Raw genomic sequence first — 19,566 nt, forward strand, 5'->3', positions numbered from 1 at the left:
GAGATGCTAGGGATGGAAGAAGACAATTATGTCCATTCTGCTGCAGTTTGTCTTCTGACACAAACTACATTATTAGCCTCACTTTCCGATTTGGCAGAGTTTTACATTAATTGCTATTATTACGTTATTACACACCATTTCAATGCAATGGTCATTCATTTCAATACACAGGGAACTCAATACAAATAGGCAAAGAAGCCATCAATCATGCACCACTGGTGAACTCAAAACAAGAGCGAATACCAATCGTATTCACTGAATTGATTTCTGTTCCAGACATGGGACAAGTAAGTGAACATCGGCATTTTCTGCACCGATTTCCATCAGAATTCCGTGACAAGTCTAGAGATGCTGAGGACTGAACCTGGGATGTTTTGCCTGCAGAGCATGGACTCTACACTGAGCCAAGGCCCTTCCATCATTTATGTCATCTGAGAGACCTTTGTAAAACATATCTACAAAAGTTACTACCTCATAAAACCCACCTACACATTCGTGGTCTTAGAAAAGAAACAGAATTGTTAAGTTTCTACACCTATTTGCCACAGGTAATGAGGAAGTAGGTTTTTACAAGGCAGATCTAGGCTCTGTGGGATTTAGCAGAGAAAGAAGTCTGAAAATGCAATGGTATGGATGCTTTTAAAAACATAATATGTGAAAACATGCATCATAAAAGTGATCAAGGTGGGAAACGGCTGCAATGCAACATCTTTGAAGACACCAGCATTGAATTTTGTAACATAACCAAGGGTTTATTCCACAATATAAACTGCAACATTTGATACAAGCTACCAAAAAAGAAGAAAAAGCCAAAATACAGCTGTGGCCATTACTTTACAGAGCTTTCTTGTCTCCTACATCACTAGTTCATCAGTGACACTAGAACCTAAACATTTGCTTTCTGTACATTAACCAATGCTAAAAGCACCACACGCTGTTCAGAAATAGAATTCCAGTCACTGAAACCAGACACAGAAGTTATTGCTCAGATAAATAAACCTAGTCTACAAAATCAAAGGGGGGGGGGAATCTAAAGTTTTCAAAAATGTTCAAAAGAGTAAACAGGGATTTCTTCAAAAAGAGGAATTATGGGAATTCTTAGTGCAGTGTTTTGCACCTAAACAGAGTTGATTAAATGTGCTGGTAAATTTCAAAGAGGTAATTTAATGCTATACATGAAAAGGTGCATGTTTTGATGCCTTCAAACTGGCGAAAAACCCCTGTCTGAACAGTCAGCATTTCAAACCTCAATAACCACAAACAGCTTAAAGGATAAAAATACAAAAGTGTCAAATTGTTTTAAGGTCTGAAAAATGATCCCATTAGGATAGAAGTAGCACCATTTGCAACTTGGCTCTAAAACCAGCCCAGTGGCTTTATGGAGGAAAAAAAAAGCTAATCTTCTGTTGTAGAGTCCTTATGTTCATCAGGCATGTTACTTTCGATATGGGGAGTCCTTTCCCATACAGCTCACACATATGTAGTCTTCTTTTTCTGCCATTTCTGGAGAGACACCCACACATACTTGATGGAACCACTGATTGCAGCAGCCATCACACTGGACCCAGTCCACCTAGACACAAAGAGAGAGTTAAAAGTCTTCACACAACAACAAATATAGTACATCACTCTTATATCTGTTTGCTAGCAAGTTTTCTGTAGCTACCTGTCTAGCAGTCTACTAGTACCATATCCCGTACTGGGCACAATACTTTGAGGAGATAGAAAAACTGGTGTTCAGGCAACAGTCTTAGGGTGAAAGGCTGAAAGAACTGGGTTTCTTTGTCCTGGGTGACCTACAATGCCCCTTCCAACTCTATGATTCTACCAAACCATGCATTTTTACATCCTTTACAGATATTTCCTTCAATTTACCTCATCACCTTCAGGCTGCAGGCAGTTGACAGCTGGGCAGATGGCATCCTCATCTTCAGATTCTTCTTGTTCAGAGAAGGACATATCCGAAAGAAGCAACTGACTTTCACCAGACCGCTGTATGTCAAACAACCTGTTTCTTTCCAGCTTGCTAGTACCCAGCTCCCTCAAATGAGATAATTTCAGTTTTTTCTTGTTGGGAGCTATTTTTCTGACTCGTGTTCTCATCTCACTGCAGAAATCTCCTCTCTCAAAATGTCTCTTCAGCTTCCTTTCCACAGAGCAAATTCCATCTCTCTTCCCTCGACAAAAATCAGTCTACAAGAAACATGCATTATAAGATCATAAAGTACCATGTAGCCAGTTCCTTATACTTCTGCATGCTATGCAGTAACCATCCACACATTTAATGAGAAGCACATATTAAGCATAATACTTCAGCATCTCTTTCTTATAGCACTTAAGAATGAGATTTTTTTGAAAAGTTTTACCATTTTTTCAACACAGATACAAAAAACCTCCTTTCACCTTTTAAGTGCAAGGGAATTAATATTGAGAGCACACACACTGGCTGTGAACTGCCACAGCATGCAAGCTATCCCTAACCACTTTTGGAGCTCGTAAGCAATGTCACAAAAACCTGGACATTAGAGCTTTGGTTTGGCAAAGCTTATGCAACAGAACGTTTGTAAGAATTCCATTGCAACTGCACATCTGGTGTGTTTTGGGGGGGGAAGGGGTACAGAGAAACAACTGAACTGGATTTCTAGTGTGCCCTTTCTATCATCTCCTGGTGGCTGATGTTGAGGGAGGGGAGAAATAAAAGTGATACACAGGAAAATGCTTCTGTGTGTGCATGTGCACTGTTGATGAGAGGGGGGAAGCCTGTATTTACACTACAGCAATTAAAACAAGATTTTCAAAAGCAGCAGATTCAAGCAATCACTCCCTTTCTGAGATGGACCCCAGTCCTAAATACTTACCTTTTCACTTGTTGGTCCTACTGGTGACCTCTGTTCTGTCTTTGCAACTGGGCTTTGCTTTGTGAATAAGATCTCATACAACTCTTGTATTTCAGGTAGTGAAACCTGTAGTAGTTGGGCTTCCATCATCAGTTCATTCAGCTCTGTACTTATGGCTAGAGTGACAAGGACAATAATTTTTAATTATCAGTGGTGAAGTTACATAGTTTTAAAACTTTTCTTTCCAAAGCACATCAAGCAAATTGAAATTATTTTTACAAACTCTCTGCCTACAAGACCCTACACAAAGGAGCTCATAATGTTATGTTTAGGATTTCACACTGATGAATGCTAAGTACAGCATACTTACCATGAAGGGGGATGCAGTTTTGTCCTGTAGAGAAAGGAGAGTGTAAATGCATGGGTCTGTTATTCCAGTCATGTGGCAAAGAGAAAGATGTAGCACCAATTGTCTGTGAAACCTAATTAAAGAGAAGCAATTAAGCACCACATTTCTTTAACATGCTGTGAACTTGAACGATCATGGTGTTAAAATGTAACTTTAAATTAACAATTGATTAAAATGACATGCCCAATATCTTAGTTTTAGAAAGTTCTATTGTTATTATTTCAATTTATTAGCCACTCTTCAGCATAAGGTGCTATGTCTGGCTACAACAATTTAAAAAACAATATTATAACCATCTAAAACAAACTGAAGTCACTGGATTAGGTCCTCTTTTGGACGGGAAACTGATTAAGGAACAGGAAGCAGAAGTGAGGAATAAACAATTTTCCACAACAGAGTAATGCATGTAGGCAATATCAGTATTGGAGCAGGTGCTATTTAATTTAGTCATAAGTGATCTGGAGTTAGGGGTGACGTAGCAAAGTTTGCAGTAAATACAGTACCAATTTATCCAGGATTGTGAAAACTCAACAAACATGTGAGGAACTCCAAAAAGCGTCTCACCAAACTGGGTGGACGGCCAGCAAAAAGGAGCAAATGAAAAGCCATTGAAATGTGAAGGGGCAAAACATTCTAACCACACATTCAGTAATAGGGTCTAATCTGTCTGTGACTTGGGGGGAAAAGTTTTAGGGGGTCAAAGAGACAACTAAGGAAAAATGTCAACTCATGTGTGTAGAAGTAACAAAAGCAAATTCCATGTTATGATTGCCTCGTCTCAAAAAAGGCACATAGAAAACAGGAAAGAAAAGGGCAACCAACATTGTTAGATAAGAATAAATGATTAAATGGGAATGTGACAGAAGTTAACAATGTTATATACTGTACGTTATGGAGAAAGTGAAAGTGTTTTATTTTTTACTCTCTCTTATAACATCAGAAATTGGGGTAACTCAATGAAACTCCTTGGCAGTAGATTCATGACATACAAAATTAAGTACTACACAGGATACCACACTAGACCTTTAGTCTGATTGAGCAAAGCTTATCTCGCACTGCCATGCAAGATGTGCCTGTCCTTTGCAGACAAAAGACTATCACATTAAGGTAGGGGAGAAAGGAGCCTCATTTTCCATGAAAAACACATAACCATTTCATTTGGGGAAGACACTAGAGTGGTCAACATTTACACCACTTTAAAATGATGGCAAATTTTTGCCTTCTCTCCAGTTTGGCCTTGTGATACCACATAGTCAAATCTAATTAGACCTTGGGGGAGGGGGGGTGTTACCCCCCCTAAGACAAATAGTCAAACAAGTTTCATCCCAACCCAGCTAAACAGACTGACATCAGATCAGCTTGTCCACAAGCAGACTGGAGGTCCATGACAGAGGAGCTGATGAAGGGCCAGAGACGCAAGACTGATAAGGAGGATTTACTCTATTCTAAATGATAGTTTAGGACAGGAACATAAGGCAGCTTAAATCCACAGCGAGGCTACATATCAAGGAGGGAGAGTAGAATTCATGGCCTAATAGGATAATCCATTAAGTAATAAATGTGTGTGAACCAAGGCTGGGAATTAGCATGTAATTCCTTAATAATTTACCACAGTATTGTTGGCTCAGAGTTCAGATAAATGTGTCAATTAGATGTTGCGCAACACATCCTGGTGAGCTCCCCGTATCAAGGAGAACCTTACCTTACTTGTCTCTTGCAACTGGCCTGCCATGGTTTGCCATCTGCTGTACAGTATACCTGAGCCCACTTTGTCTTGTACAAGTTTTATATTCCCTGAGGACAACATCTGCTGTGCTCTATGTTGCCAGTTCACGGTTCTCTCTATCATATACCGTAAAGCATCTCCCTCAGGCAGTCTCACTCGAATACGCTGCAAGGAAGCCAGTAAAGGTAGAATCTTTTCTAAAGGTGGCTTTTCAGATCTATGACAGTGAGGGCAGAGCCACACCCGAGGTTCCTGCAAAGTTCTGGGCACTGAAACACAGCTGGTATGGAACACCGCTCTGCATAGTTCACACTGTATCATTGGTGCTGCGGGCTCACTCTGGCAGAGACAAACTTTGATCTCTACATCCTGTTCAGTGGAGAATATTTTTTTTTCATTTGCTGCTCTAAGTGAATGCAGTGCTTCCATCTCCTTTAAGCGGGCTTCACCAAGTGTGGCCATCTGGAAGAAAATGACATGAAAACAGTCAAATTCCTCAGAGCAAGGTTTTTAAACTGAAGGGCTTAACTATAATTTTCTCCAAATCTTGCAAGAAAGCTTTAGATGATCCTCAGGGTCCTGCCAACTCTACAATTCTATTATTTGAACTAGGGAGTCAAACCAGATGCGTTCTTTTTGAACCTTTTTTTATTTAATGGCACATGGTCTGACACTTCATCAAATGTTAAGGGATACACTTACATGTAGAGTAAGTAAGAGGCTTGACTTTCATTAACAGAAGATCCATCCCAAACACATCTTATCTCAATCCTTAGAAAGTCCAATTTTTAAAATGTATTAAAACATGCCCTCTTACACAAAAAGCTATACAGTCATACCTCGGGTTATGAACGCTGCGGGCTGAGCGGTTTTGGGTTGCAGACTGTGCTGAACCTGGAAGTACCGGAACGGGTTACTTCCGGGTTTCGGCGCTTGCACATGCGCAGAAAACAAAATGACGTCACACGCATGTGCAGAAGTGCAAAATCGCGTCACGCGCGTGCGCAGACGTGGCGCTGTGGGTTGCAAACGTGCCTCCCGCACAGATCACGTTCGCAACCCGAGGTATGACTGTACTAGACAAAAAAGGATTAGTGTGCATCTCCACACCAAAGGAAATGGAAAAAATGAAGCATCATAAAAGAGAAAAGCTTAATCTACTCAACACCTATTTCCAAACCCATTTCTAACAGTATACATACCGCAGCAGCAGTTTCCTTACTCTCAGATAAAGCTCTTTCTAAATCATTTAAACTCTCTAATTTGGTGCTCTTCTTTTTTCCATTTGGGACAGGCTCTTTTAATTTCTTCATTCTTCTTTTAAATCCCAATGTTCCAATATCACATCTTGGGCACAACACCTGGTGAAGAGTCAGAACAACCATTATTAATCCTGGTGTAAAACAGCATAATCGTATCTGCCTTGTAAATGGCCAATCCACAGTAGCTGTGTTAGTCTGTTGTGGCAAAAGCAATAAAGATCCATCCGAATCAGGATGTTCTATGCAAGGTCATGCTGTCAAAAAAGAGAGATGCAACAGGACACTGACCTGTTTTGCAAAACACAGCAAGACAAACTTGTAGGTTCCTGGAGAGGAGCTCACAATAATTTTACTCCTCCCAAGTACTTTTTACTACTGTGCCACACCTAGTTAAACCAAGGTTTGGCTTAATGCTTTACCAGAAGTGCTACTCATGGTCCAGGGGTCCTTTACCTTTACCTTACCCTTTACTCATGGTTAACTGCTCACTAAACATGAGCTGTAGCCAAGAACAAACATGGGAGGGGGCATACACTGAACAGAAGACTGCACATACATCTTTTAAAATATGATAGTCATCAGTCACCTGAACCTTCAGAGCTGTCAGTTCCAGCACTTACTTCTTGTATAATCCCACTTCCCATATCATAATGATCTGGGAATATCAAGGGCCAAACTAGTTACTGCACACAGTCATGTATAACATCGTCCTGATAGACCTCTCTGAACTACGAAAGCCACCTTTTGGAGGGACAATTAGGATTAATGTGGTCCAGCTCAGGACTTCATGGCTTCCATGACAACCATGGATCAGTCATAGGTTTGTCACTGGCCTGACCCAGAAAGCATATACTTTTGTCTTTGCCTTGATGAGGAACTTGTCAATATGGATTCTTGCATTCTAGGTGAATTCCTGGCAGCTTAAGATGTGGAGGCCTTAGTTTCACTGTGGAATGGTGAGATGTGATAGGCCATTGGCAGAATGGAGCCTGAATGCCCCTGTGGTTTTCTGTGGAGCTTCAGGCCAGACAATGGCTTAAGCACAATAGGCATAAGGCCTGCTGTGAGGGTAACTGAACATTTACTACTAGAACACATAATTGTGCCTACTGCATAGTGGTGAAGGCAACAATGAAGGCTTAATTTGCAGCCTCCATCAAATCCTCGAGTAGCTGCCCAGCAGAGCTTTTGACAGAGGTGAAAGGTTTGCTGATATCTGCCACAGGAAACAGGAACCCTCAGAAGCCTGCTATGGGAGTTTTGCTAGGCAATTTTAGGCCAAAATTCTTGATTTCATAGTGATCCAAATACCATAGTTGGGACAAATCTATGTCAGGTGTCTTGTCCAGTTTTGTGGGATACTTTCAGTCAACCCTTGACTCTTAATTTCTATGTGGTGTGTACATATCACAAATACTGAATTAAAAGCATGTATACACCATAAACTGCTTACCTCAAGAAGAGAATAAGGTGAATTCTCAGTCAAAAAAGTATTGCTTGCACACTCTTTCCAAGTTTGAACCTCGGCAACTAATGATTCTAATCTTGGCAGATATTCAAGATGTACTGGAATAGAGCGACTTCTAGACACAAGTTCCACAAGTGTATCTAACACAGGCACACGTCCACCAACCTAACAGTGTAGAAACATTATTTTAAAAAAACATTAAAGTAATTGCATTATTCTGCTGCATGCCTATCTAAGGCAGATACGGAGAACTTGTGGGACTCCTGATATCGCTGGACTACATGCTGGCTGGAGTTGATGGGAGTCCCAACAAGATCTGAAGGATCACAGGTTCCCCATCCCTACCCTAAGGAAACATCAGTTGTACAATTTAAATTTCTGCCAGCAGTTGAACACCACACAGTCTACAGAAACAAATGAAGTTAGAGTGAAATCACGGATGATCAGTAGATATATCTTTCCTACCTGCAAGCCCTCCACTTCCTGTAGCCAGTCTCTGGCCTTTTTTACAGCCTCTTTCAGAGCTATGCCATTTGGAAGGTAAGCAGGAATTTCCTCAATCTCCTTCACTGCTGCTTCAAGACTACTTAATGACTGCCGTGGTCTTAAAATAAACAAACGTATATGATCAAAATGTTGTATTATTACTCAAATGCTAGTGCAAAATTGCTATTGGCCAAACAATTATAGCATCATAAGGCACTTCTTGTCAGTATGGGATGTCAACAGACAAATTAGAAGCATATATAATTCAGTTTAAATTACAGGCAATCCCCCATTTATGTGGGGGTCACATTCCAGGTCATCACATGTGTAAGCCCACCCTGCTTCTCTTCCAACGCTGAACATGCACAAATTACAAATTGAGAATTGCCTGCATAAGGTTCCCATATCTTGAAGGCCAATAAGGAGGACGCGGGGGGAGGGATTCTGGGGAGGTGGGGGCTCCTTTAAACTTCTCCACTGGGGGTGTGCAGCTGCCCGCCTCTCAATGGAGAAGTTTAAAGGAGACCCCCACCAAGCCTCCGGCACACCAGGTGGGGGATCCATTAGACTCCGCCCCCCCAGCGAGGCAGCAGCAGCAGAGACAGGCCAGCGCACTTGCCCCATCCAAGGCTGCCTTGGTGCATGGGTTGGGCAAGGCAAAGGCAGCCCAGCATCTGCATCAGAGAGCCCTGAAGGCAGTGCAAGGGCTCTGTTGTGATGCTGCTGCTGGGCTGCCACTGCCTTGCCCAGCTGGGGAGTGGGAGCAAGCCAAAGCAGCCGGCTCCTTCCATGCTCTCTCTGCCTGCATATGCTGCTTGCAAAGCAGTTCAGCAAACACATGCATACACACACAGACTCCGTCCCCCCCACCCCGACCCCAACACACTTTTTTGCTAAGGAAAATATCCCCCACAGATGCAATTTTTACATTTTAATCAGAGGAATGGGGACCAAGAGTTGGAGGATCTTCTCAGCCCAATGGTGATAACAAAAAAATAAGAGGGAGGAATTCAACATTGCACTCTTCTGATCTTTCCTCCTCCTATGTGCTGCTCTGGGGAGTATTCCTGACCCTTCTGAGTGGATTTGGGAAAGTGGGGGAGGAGCGAAGCCCATATACACTAGTGAGAGACCTTGTGCTGGTCTTCACTAGTGCGCATCGTTACCTGAATCGGGGCAGAGTTCTAGCCTGGTCACTTTCCTGACAACAGTTTTTTATGTGCAGAGATTCTGTATGCATGTATATATATATTGTACATACATACAGAGAAGCATTGAGACACATAAGGCTCCATCTTGAAGTCTAAAGTGGTACAGGTCAGAAACAGGTTAATGCCTGTAGTTAAAACTAGGCTCAATACATTATTGTAGGACTCGTCGTCACCCAAATGCCTTCAGGTGGAAGATGGGTTAACCATTTCTTGCCTGCTGGGACAGAGAATATACCATCTCACTTTCCTGTACACAGAGTACTACAGACTCACCTTTCCTCATTTTTGTGAAAGTTTGGGGAAATAATTACTTGAAAGCAGTGTGTGGTAACTGCAATAGTTCTGAAAGAGGAAGATTCAGTTTTTACCTGGCTTTTATCAGGGTTCTAGCCTTGTCATCCCAGTGTTCAGATACTGTCAACAGCTCTTGCAGCTTAGCCATTGCCTTCTCAACAGCAGGATGAGGAGCGAGCCCAACACCAGAGTCTATAAGTCTTCTCATATCATCTAGAGTAAGAGAATTTTGGTCCAAGCAAACATGCTGCACATCTTCCAGCCAGTGGGCTTGCTCTAGGCGTATCCGTAATTCACTTAGCTGGGGAAGATCAACGTCAAAGTCAAAACTGACATCCAACAGTTCCTGTATTTCTGAAGCACTGGGAATTTCTTCAGAGAGGAGTTTTTGGCTATACTTCTGAAAGTCTTCCACACGATTAAGAAGATCCTGAAATATAAAGCAGCAAAATATGTCAACTCTCCCACCAAAATATCATGAAATCTATTCTGTCACTTTCACCTGAACAGCAAGCCACCTAGCTGGTTTTTCAGAATGCCAGGCGTATTTGTTTCCAAGAAGTAAAAAAATAATAATTCCTCAGATTTTAAGATTTCTGAACAAATCTCATTTTAAGAGCTTATCAACTTTGCCAAGATCTGCTTAAATAAATAATGACCAAAAATTCAGATGTGTTTCAGAATTTTGTATGAGTTAACCAAGTCAACTTTATTTGATTTGGATTTTGGTCAGGGAGAGCTCCAATCTGAATTCATATTCTTCCTGTTCTTAGGAAGTGACAACTCCCTGGGGTAAGGTTTCTACACCAAGAAAGCAGAGAAAATTAGTAATGCAGACCTGCCAATTTACATTCATTTAAAACTATGTTCAAATACATACAACAAAATATGATATATGTCTGGTTTGCACAAAACACTAACCCACGGTTTATTAAAACCACTGTTTGATTGCGCAGGGGCCATGCTAATCTTCTCTGTATCGTTCCAATTTTAGTATATGTACTGCCGAAGCGAGCACATATACTAAAATTGGGGAGACCAGGAGCTCACCAAGGGGGAGAGACCAGCTCACCAAGACAGTAGCCAAGTTCCTCTATTTGATTTTTTGTCGCTGAAGTATGCTACAGGATCCTGCCCTTGCTGGAAACCCACAGAGATGAGGCAGATTGCTCGCCTCTTCTGCCCTTTGGCAGGTGACTGTGCTGTTGGGGTGGTGACAAGATCGTACTGGCCTATCTATTCTGAATGTATTCTGAATGTTCTTATGTGATGCCAATAAAGGATACTTGCCTTGACTGTTTGATTGCCCGAACCCTGCCCAACAGCTTAACTATGGTTTGTTTATTCCCAATAAGTTGTTGGCTCAAGTGGCATTTGTTTCTCTATCCAAATTCTTGGAACATTCAGTAATCTGAGTGTTTTCTTAGTATTTTTTATCTGGAGCACTCTAATTTACCTTCAGCAATGTTGTTTGGCTGATGACACATGGTAAAGCATAGAGCTGCCTAACAAATAAACGGAGTTCATTCACAGTCAGCTGATTTTGAGATTTTCCTCCTCCAGACCGATACCTGCAATCACACAGACATAGTTACAACATGCTTCCAATTATTTGCATAATCAGAAATGATTTTTTTAAAGGGATTTCTGCCCCGCTGTTCAATGAAATTCCTACAGTAGATGGAATTTTGTTGCAATTGATACTTTTTCACCTGCTATTTAAACTTCATATAAGCTAGGGGTGGGGAACAGCATGTGGTCAATCCCAAGTGAAGTGTGAATGTGCTAATTTTACTCTTCTGAGAGAATAATGAGGCCAACACAAGTTTCATACAACAATGGCAAATCTTAAAGGTGCAGAAGAAAATGGTCTAATTTTTTTTACAAACACACTGCAACACATGAACATTAGAAGAACCCTGCTGGATCAGACCAAAAATCTATTAGTCCAGAATCCTGTTTCCCACTGTGGCCAACCCAGTGTCTATGGGTAGCCCACAAGGAGAACATCATGGGGAAAGTTCTCAGTCACTGTTACCCCACAATTATTAATATTTAGAGGCCACCCTTGGAACCTGCAGACAGTATGCAGCCATGAGTAGTAGCCATTGCTAGTCTTATTGCCTATGAATCTGCCTAATCTCCTTAAAAAGCTAAACTGATGGCCACCCTCAGATCCTGCAATAGTGAATTCCAAGGTTTAGCTATATGAAGTACTCCCTTTTATCTGTCTTGAACCTCCCATCATTTAGCTTCATTGGATGACATCTCTCCACTTTCTGTACACTAGGGGTGGATAACATCCAGTTTGCAGGCCAAATCTGGTACACTACTGAGTCAAAACTGGTCTGCAAGGCCATTTTCTCTAAACCACGTCCAACCGCCCATCAACTGACATCACTGGTGACATTTTACTTAGTGCCAATGTGCGTTATTTTACACTTGCATGCACTGAGCTGTATTTCCCATTTTAATGCACAGTTAGCAGACATATCTTTTATTTTTACTACCTTGAATAATTTGGTGTCACTGTTGGCCATCTTACTGCTTACCATGCTCATTCCAATTGTCTACCGCCACACCAAACATAAATTCCTCATTCAAAAACTGAGAAGCTGCTTCTGCCACTGAAAGAACTGGTGCACTCAAAATACATTCAGTGTAAAAAAAGAAAACTTGAGTGCTTTTGAAAGAAAGTATTTTCTTCAGTACCATGTGATGCTTGCCTCTGTGTCTTTTCCCACTCCTGTTTTGCTCCTTCTAATCTCCTCTGGTGTTTACCATTGCTAAAAGAAGCCTAAGAAAGTTACACTCTGTTCCTGCCAACACCCCTCCCCTCAAGATATGGGAGATTGCCACCAAGGTTCCCTTGATGATGCAGGAGTGTCTGTAGCTATTTCCTATTAATTAGGTCAATGTGGCTATCTGAGAACAGCAGAATGAACAAACAATTACTTCATTGTGTTATTTGCTGCAAATTTCCAAAGGGAAATTGAACATTGCTCAGCTCTCTTATAGCTCCAGGTAATGCCCATCAGGAAGTGAGAGCTGGACCATAAAGAAGGCTGATCGCCGAAGAATTGACGCTTTTGAATTATGGTGCTGGAGGAGACTCTTGAGAGTCCCATGGACTGCAAGAAGATCAAACGCATCCATTCTTAAGGAAATCAGCCCTGAGTGCTCACTGGAAGGACAGATCGTGAAGCTGAGGCTCCAATACTTTGGCCACCTTATGAGAAGAGTAGACTCACTGGAAAAGACCCTGATGTTGGGAAAGATGGAGGGCACAAGGAGAAGGGGATGACAGAGGACGAGATGATTAGACAGTGTTCTCGAAGCTACAAACATGAATCTGACCAAACTGCGGGTGGCAGTGGAAGACAGGAGTGCCTGGCGTGCTCTGGTCCATGGGGTCACGAAGAGTCGGACATGACTGAACGACTAAACAACAACAAAGCCCATCACCAATGTGGATGGCACTGTGGGTTAAACCACAGAGCCTAGGGCTTGCCGATCAGAAGGCCGGCGGTTTGAATCCTCACGACGGGGTAAGGTCCCGTTGCTCGGTCCCTGCTCCTGCCAACCTAGCAATTCAAAAGCACATCAAAGTGCAAGTAGATAAATAGGTACCGCTCTGGCAGGAAGGTAAATGGCGTTTCCGTGTGCTGCTCTGGTTCGCCAGAAGCGGCTTAGTCATGCTGGCCACATGACCCGGAAGCTGTCTGCGGACAAACGCCGGCTCCCTCGGCCTATAGAGCGAGATGAGCGCACAACCCCAGAGTCGGTCACGACTGGACCTAATGGTCAGGGGTCCCTTTACCTTTAATGCCCATCATCATAGTAACTGATGATGCCAAGCAAAGATATGCATGTTTCTATTCACATTTAACCTCAATAAAAATGTAGGTAATTTAGCTATTTATACTATAGGGTTGTATTCAGCATTTTTAGAAGCAAAAAATGTTTAAACACTCACAATAATTTAAAGACATGAAGCAAGTTTTCCTAATAAACCCCCTGGGAATTTGAAATCAAGCTACAAAACACATATTAAACATACCTAGTTTGCCGTTTGCCATTAAGAAGCTGTTGTGCAACTGAGGCACATTTCTCTGCATCCTGAGTAACTAAACGAAGGTGTCGCAGCAAATCATTGTCTGGAAACTTCCTCATTTCAGATTCTTCAATTAAAGCTTTGAAATTCATGAGACCTTTGGGAGAACCAAAATTTATGGTAATTAGAATAGTAAAGTGCACTATTTTGGGTCTGCACTCTTATAGTAAACTATTCTACTTTCTTATTTATTTATTTTAAATACTGAAAAGTCTTAAAAATATATCCCATATTTTTCCGTCTATAAGATGCCCCCATGTATAAGACCCCCCCCCCCAATTTTGGTGGACTCAGATTTATAAGACACCTCCTAATTTTCGACATTATTTTTTAGGAAAAAACCTAGTCTTATACATGGCAAAATACGGTATATCAAAGCAGTTTACAGCAATAAAATATAAAACTGTACAATAAAAACCATATAAAAAAGTATAAAACAGGCATTAATTAAACTCTGTGGAAGAATGTATTCTTAGTTGCCTACGTGGCCTGGGGAATCTCTATTAGCAGAGTATTCCACAGGATTGGGCCTTTAATAGTTGTACAATGAGCCTTCATTAACTTGGGGAACGACCAATGGCATTCCTGCAGTTGATTTTAGTGACTGAGCTGGGGGGAAAGGGTTCAGGAGAGCTCTGGGGTACCCTGGACCTAAGTTGTTCCAGGCTTTGTAAATTAATACAAAAAGCTTGAACCTGGCTTGGTAACAGGCTTGGTTGCTCATCTTCAACCTATACAGAACTAGGCTGCAGTCATATGTACATTTAGTGGAAAGTAAGTATCACTGAACTTAGTGGAATTTCTGGGTACATGTGATAAATAACAGCCTGATAATATCAAACTAATAATATTTGACAATATGTAGTCATAGCACAAAAACAAAAAGGTAAAGATACATACTTTTTTTATTATTAACTTTTGCCTCCAAAGCTTCATTTACATTAGAAGCCCATTCATTGTAGGATTCAGCGCGCAGCTTAAGTGCATTCATCATTGGATAGAGTTCATCTAATGTGTAACGATATCTGGAAATAGTACAGAATTTCTATAAATACTTGCAAATTTGAAATTCTAAGTGAAGCATTTTGGCATGTACTATTCTACTACAATCTGCACAGTAAGCTGAAATGTTACGGAGACTGTAGCCACTGCCAAAGGTAGCAGCCCCACTTCTCCCCTTTCTAAGAGCTAAGAAACAAAAATGAATGATGCAATGTCACTGTGTTTTAAAGCTTCCCCACCTCCACAGCCAGAATTCAATAATGTGAACTGGGGATCACTGAGCCTGTGATGCAGTTACGTCATATTGACACATTTTTATTTACTAATTGATGGGGGAGGAAAAGGAAAGGAGAAAAGATGTGGGGTTGACCACACTCTGTCAATTCCCTATGGGAACTGACGACAGGGAACTGAACTTGGCTGTCCATTTTCCCCCATCTATTCTTCTCTCATCAAGAGTTACTTCTGACCACAGAAGTGGTCCAAAGGTCCAGACAGCTGTGGAGAAGTGATTCCGAAAACAATGGGATGGGGAGGGATTTGCTTTCACCTTTGCCCTCCCTGTGGAACACCCCCCCCATCAGATGTCAAGGAGATAAAGAACCATACAACTTTTAGAAGGCATCTGAAGGCAGCCATGTATCAGGAATTTTTTTAATGTCTGACATTCTACTACGTTTTTATATGTGCTATAAGCCACCCAGAGTGGCTGGGGAAACCCAGCCAGATGGGTGGGGTATAAATAATAAAATTATTATTATTCCATGCAAATGAGATTATGCCCATTTGCCTTCAGTAGCAAGTAAAGCTCTGCAGGATGAAGTACAATTGCCTCTGGTCTATTTTATGGGAACTCTGCTACGTGTTTAAGTTTTTTCCTCCTCCGGAGATGACGCGTCACTCTACTCTTTAAATTTCTCCTCAACCCCTGCTTTAGAAGGAAGGGATAACAGGTAAATCAAATGGCAGGGCTGCATATATATATGCAGGTATATATATATATGTATACCTAAAGTGTGATAGCCGCAGCAACAGGTCTGCAACACAACCATGTCTATATAACACCCCCCCCCCCAAATAACCTACACAGTGGCAAACAGCAGCATGGAAACACTTCCTGGTAGTTTGTACCTGCTTTTCAGAGATACAGTATTTTAGAGCAATAAGGATGGGGAAAACTTGGGAAGGAAGTCATAAAATCAACTACAGAGAAAATACATAAGTGACATAAGCCAGAAAGGACCAATCATATCATTTTTTCAATCCAACAACTTCTTCCAAAATAATGTATTACAATATTAAGGTATTTATTAGCTAAACACTGAGGGGGGAGCAAATCCAAAGATACACTGCCTATCCCCAAATGAAACTGAAAATGCAAAGAATTCACCTAGAACTACCCCAGAAAAAGCTATGCTTCTGTAACTTCCCTCCCTCCCATACATACAACTATGCTCTGTTGCTGTTTATTTAAAAATCTAACCTATTATTGGCTGTGATAAGAAACCAAACAAAATTTGTTGTTTAAGCTTCTAAGATGCAATCTTTTACTACACACAATATTCAGCAAAAGCAGGAAAAAGAAATACAATTATACTTTAAGAGAAACATTTCTATTCCTCGGAATAGATTTTGCAAACAAAATCTTACCCCATTTTGTATTTATAAGCGGGACATGTGCAGAGGTCCTCTACATGATACAGGCATGCCAATAAGTCAGGATTACAAGAACAGTAGACTGCAGACATGTAACAAGTGGTTTTACACTTTATGCACTGTCGTTCATCATCGGGCAATATTTCCAAATTCACTCTCTCTAAATCTGTAACCCCCTGTAATAAACAACAGTCATTCACTTCATAGGAAAGTAAAAACAAAGCAGTTCATGGATGTTTGTAAATTTCAAGAATGGCAAGGTACCATCCTGAGAGATTCAGGCATAGCTACTTTCCATAAAAATAAATTGATTCACTGCATGTAAACTCTACATTTATGAGTAAATTACCCCATCATGCAAATTAAAATTATTAACCATTATCATTTTTTGGAATTAAGGATTTTAAATAGTGAAGCTAAACAGCTAAGACATTACCTTACCAAAGTTAGTAAACAAATAATTAAACTTTTCAAAAAAATAAACGTTACCTGAATTAACGACCAAACATTCTGATTGTTTTTTCTAATATGGACTACCCATGAGGCAGCTACTATGCAAGCAATAGAAGTAGGAATCTTTCTCCTTGCTAGTTGAGAGTACAGGACATAGAAATGTAGGAAGCTGCCTTATGCAGTGTCAGAACATTGATCCATCTACCTCATTACTGTTGGCATATTTGAGAGAAGGGACATTCCCTGCCATACCTAGAGATGCTGAAATTGAACCTGGAAGCATGGCCAAACAGAGACGTACCTAGGAGGGCCATTTGCCCCAAGGCCTCAAGTTCAAAGGAAGCCTCAAATTTAATTCAACACTTGTTATTTTGGGGGAATTTGATGTTTCACAACTCATTTTTATGTACATTGGACCAGATTGCGACACACCCTCCCAGCTTAGAAATGCAAATTTAAACAAATGGATGATTTGCTAAAAGACACCATTTTTGGTTAACTGATATGGAGTTCTGTCATATGCTTAATATCAACTGCTGTTTTACATGAAAGTACCATTTTACCTCAGTAATTTATGCATTTCCACAGGAAAAGGGTAGAAAAGCCTAAATTTTAAAAAATCAAAATATGTCTATTTTTCTGTTGTGGTTCCTTATTTTGTTTTTGTTTGTTGTCATGTTTCATAGTTATTATGGCTGGGGCAGTGGAGCCATTAGGGCAACCAGGGCTTAAAACACCAAGTGCTTTTTAACACCCCTCCCCCCAAAAATTGCAAAGGCACATTTTTTCCTGTTCCATATATCCTTCCACAACCAATTTAAACTCTGAGAGAAGTGTGTGTTCTCCAGGAGGACCTTCTCCAGCTCCTGTTCACTGGCCTATCAACTCTCTGCACAACTCAGTCACTCAGTCCAAAAGTACTCCTATGGCCAGGAGGTCTCATCCATCTGAGCCGTGTTTTTAACCCTTTATCTCTCAAGTCCCATTCCACTCAATATTCAACACCACTTTAAGTATTGAAGTGAATAACTTGGGAGGAAAAAATGTTTTTCCCCATAGCTTGGAAGTTCATGGGGGCCCTTGTGTGGCACCTTTAACACTAGCGGTTTCAGGCTGCAATCTTGTACATACTTATCAAAGAGCAATCCCACGGAACTCAGTGGATCTCAAAAGTAAGCCACCACTGGCTAGGGGGCCTCAAAAGTTGTAAGTGGCCCAGGGATCTGAGATGGCCCTGCTTAGAGAGACCTGTAAGCAAAGTAGGTTGCTACCACTGAACTGCTTGCTTTGAAACAATTTCACTGCTAATCGCTTAACTTCATAAAACATACCAGTTTACACACAGCCTCCCGTAAAGCCTTTTCATCTTCAATCATAATAGCCATGTCTTTCTCAACAGTAGATGCTACCACTACATCAAGAGTCTCTGCTTTGGCAGCCATTCTGCATATCATTTCATCATGAGAAAACACACAATAGCGGTTTAATAAGCGATAGTGCTCCACACATTGACGTCCTAATGGCAACTAGAAGAAAAAATACAATAAACAGATTTTCTTAATGTTCTCAGGTGAGGTGAAGCTGTATAAAGCAACAGGTTCTTGCCAATACATCACTGGCCAAAATATTAAATTAATGCAGTCCACTTGATCCAGAATAAACAAGGTAAGCACAGCCCATTCTAGGACCCTGTACAAATAAATATTTAAAACCATTCTCTGCAGAAAGGAATTCAACGCTAATTAAGATTGTACAGTGCTATGTACAAAACAGAAGCATAACCAGAAACTTGGCAGCACACTTCCAGCTGAAATGTTTCAACCATTCACACAATTTGGAATACATCGGCAGAGATATATCCATTTTACTTCAGTGGATTGGAAGATCTCGGCAGTCAAGAATGCTATATGCACAATGAAGCCCTTCTACAAAATTTTGAATCAGAAACAAAATGTATAACATTCGTTTGCTTCTTAAGGTGAGATGATGACAAGGTGTCCAAAGAATACAGCAAGATCTTTTAAAACCGGATTTCATATTCTAAAAAAAGAATAAAACTCATACTATCCACACTGTGATCCAACTCACAGAAGTGTTTTGAAGGTTAAAGGAAACAATGGCCACACCTTCAAATTTCAGAATATGCTTTCCAACAAGATGGCAATAAAATGGAAAACTTACCCAGTCAACAGTGCAAAAATTAACAGCTTCAGCAAAGTTGAAACCTTGATTAAAGCCACTATGATAGGCTCTTGGAAACGTAATCACAAATTCACCAGCACACTGGTTGGTACGGTAAATCTATGGCAAAGCAAAGCAAACCAGAAAATGCTGAAGTTGAAAATTTAGAATTTTTAGGAATCTTTTAAAAAGCCATCTAGATCAGACCAAGCATCCATTTGGATTCTAACCATAGTTAATCAGTTGCATCCAAGAAACCCATAAATGTGGTGTAAAGGGAGAAACAACCCTCCATGTTCTTTGTCCCCACCATCTGGTATCCAGGAGTATGGACTGCTTCTGTACATTTACATATCAAATCTATTTGGTGCTGACAGAAATATACTGTGAGTTTGTCCAAGTCTTTCTTTCAAGCTATCTATGATGACAGCCATCATCAGAAAGAAGTCACTGCTGTTCGCAAAGTG

General features: G+C 40.8%; 1 protein-coding gene across 2 annotated transcripts in view; it reads right to left on the bottom strand.

The window, feature by feature from the left end:
* Positions 1-726: 726 nt before the first annotated feature.
* KDM5B (lysine demethylase 5B) overlaps positions 727-19,566 on the bottom strand; it is a 49,029-nt gene continuing 30,189 nt past the window's right edge. For both annotated transcript variants that reach the window (XM_083444120.1, XM_083444121.1), the window contains 15 exons: positions 19,100-19,219; positions 18,250-18,444; positions 16,460-16,641; positions 14,708-14,832; positions 13,754-13,904; positions 11,150-11,264; positions 9,768-10,123; positions 8,168-8,306; positions 7,688-7,867; positions 6,175-6,333; positions 4,949-5,434; positions 3,208-3,319; positions 2,859-3,013; positions 1,876-2,193; positions 727-1,573 (listed from right to left, as the gene is read on the bottom strand). In XM_083444120.1, the coding sequence (XP_083300246.1) occupies positions 1,436-1,573; positions 1,876-2,193; positions 2,859-3,013; positions 3,208-3,319; positions 4,949-5,434; positions 6,175-6,333; positions 7,688-7,867; positions 8,168-8,306; positions 9,768-10,123; positions 11,150-11,264; positions 13,754-13,904; positions 14,708-14,832; positions 16,460-16,641; positions 18,250-18,444; positions 19,100-19,219 (2,931 nt within the window). In that variant the 3' untranslated portion in view covers positions 727-1,435. The remainder of the gene's footprint in view (positions 1,574-1,875; positions 2,194-2,858; positions 3,014-3,207; positions 3,320-4,948; positions 5,435-6,174; positions 6,334-7,687; positions 7,868-8,167; positions 8,307-9,767; positions 10,124-11,149; positions 11,265-13,753; positions 13,905-14,707; positions 14,833-16,459; positions 16,642-18,249; positions 18,445-19,099; positions 19,220-19,566) is intronic.

Source organism: Podarcis tiliguerta, assembly GCF_965153285.1.
Source record: "Podarcis tiliguerta genome assembly, chromosome: 6".
NCBI classification, from domain to species: Eukaryota; Metazoa; Chordata; class Lepidosauria; order Squamata; family Lacertidae; genus Podarcis; species Podarcis tiliguerta.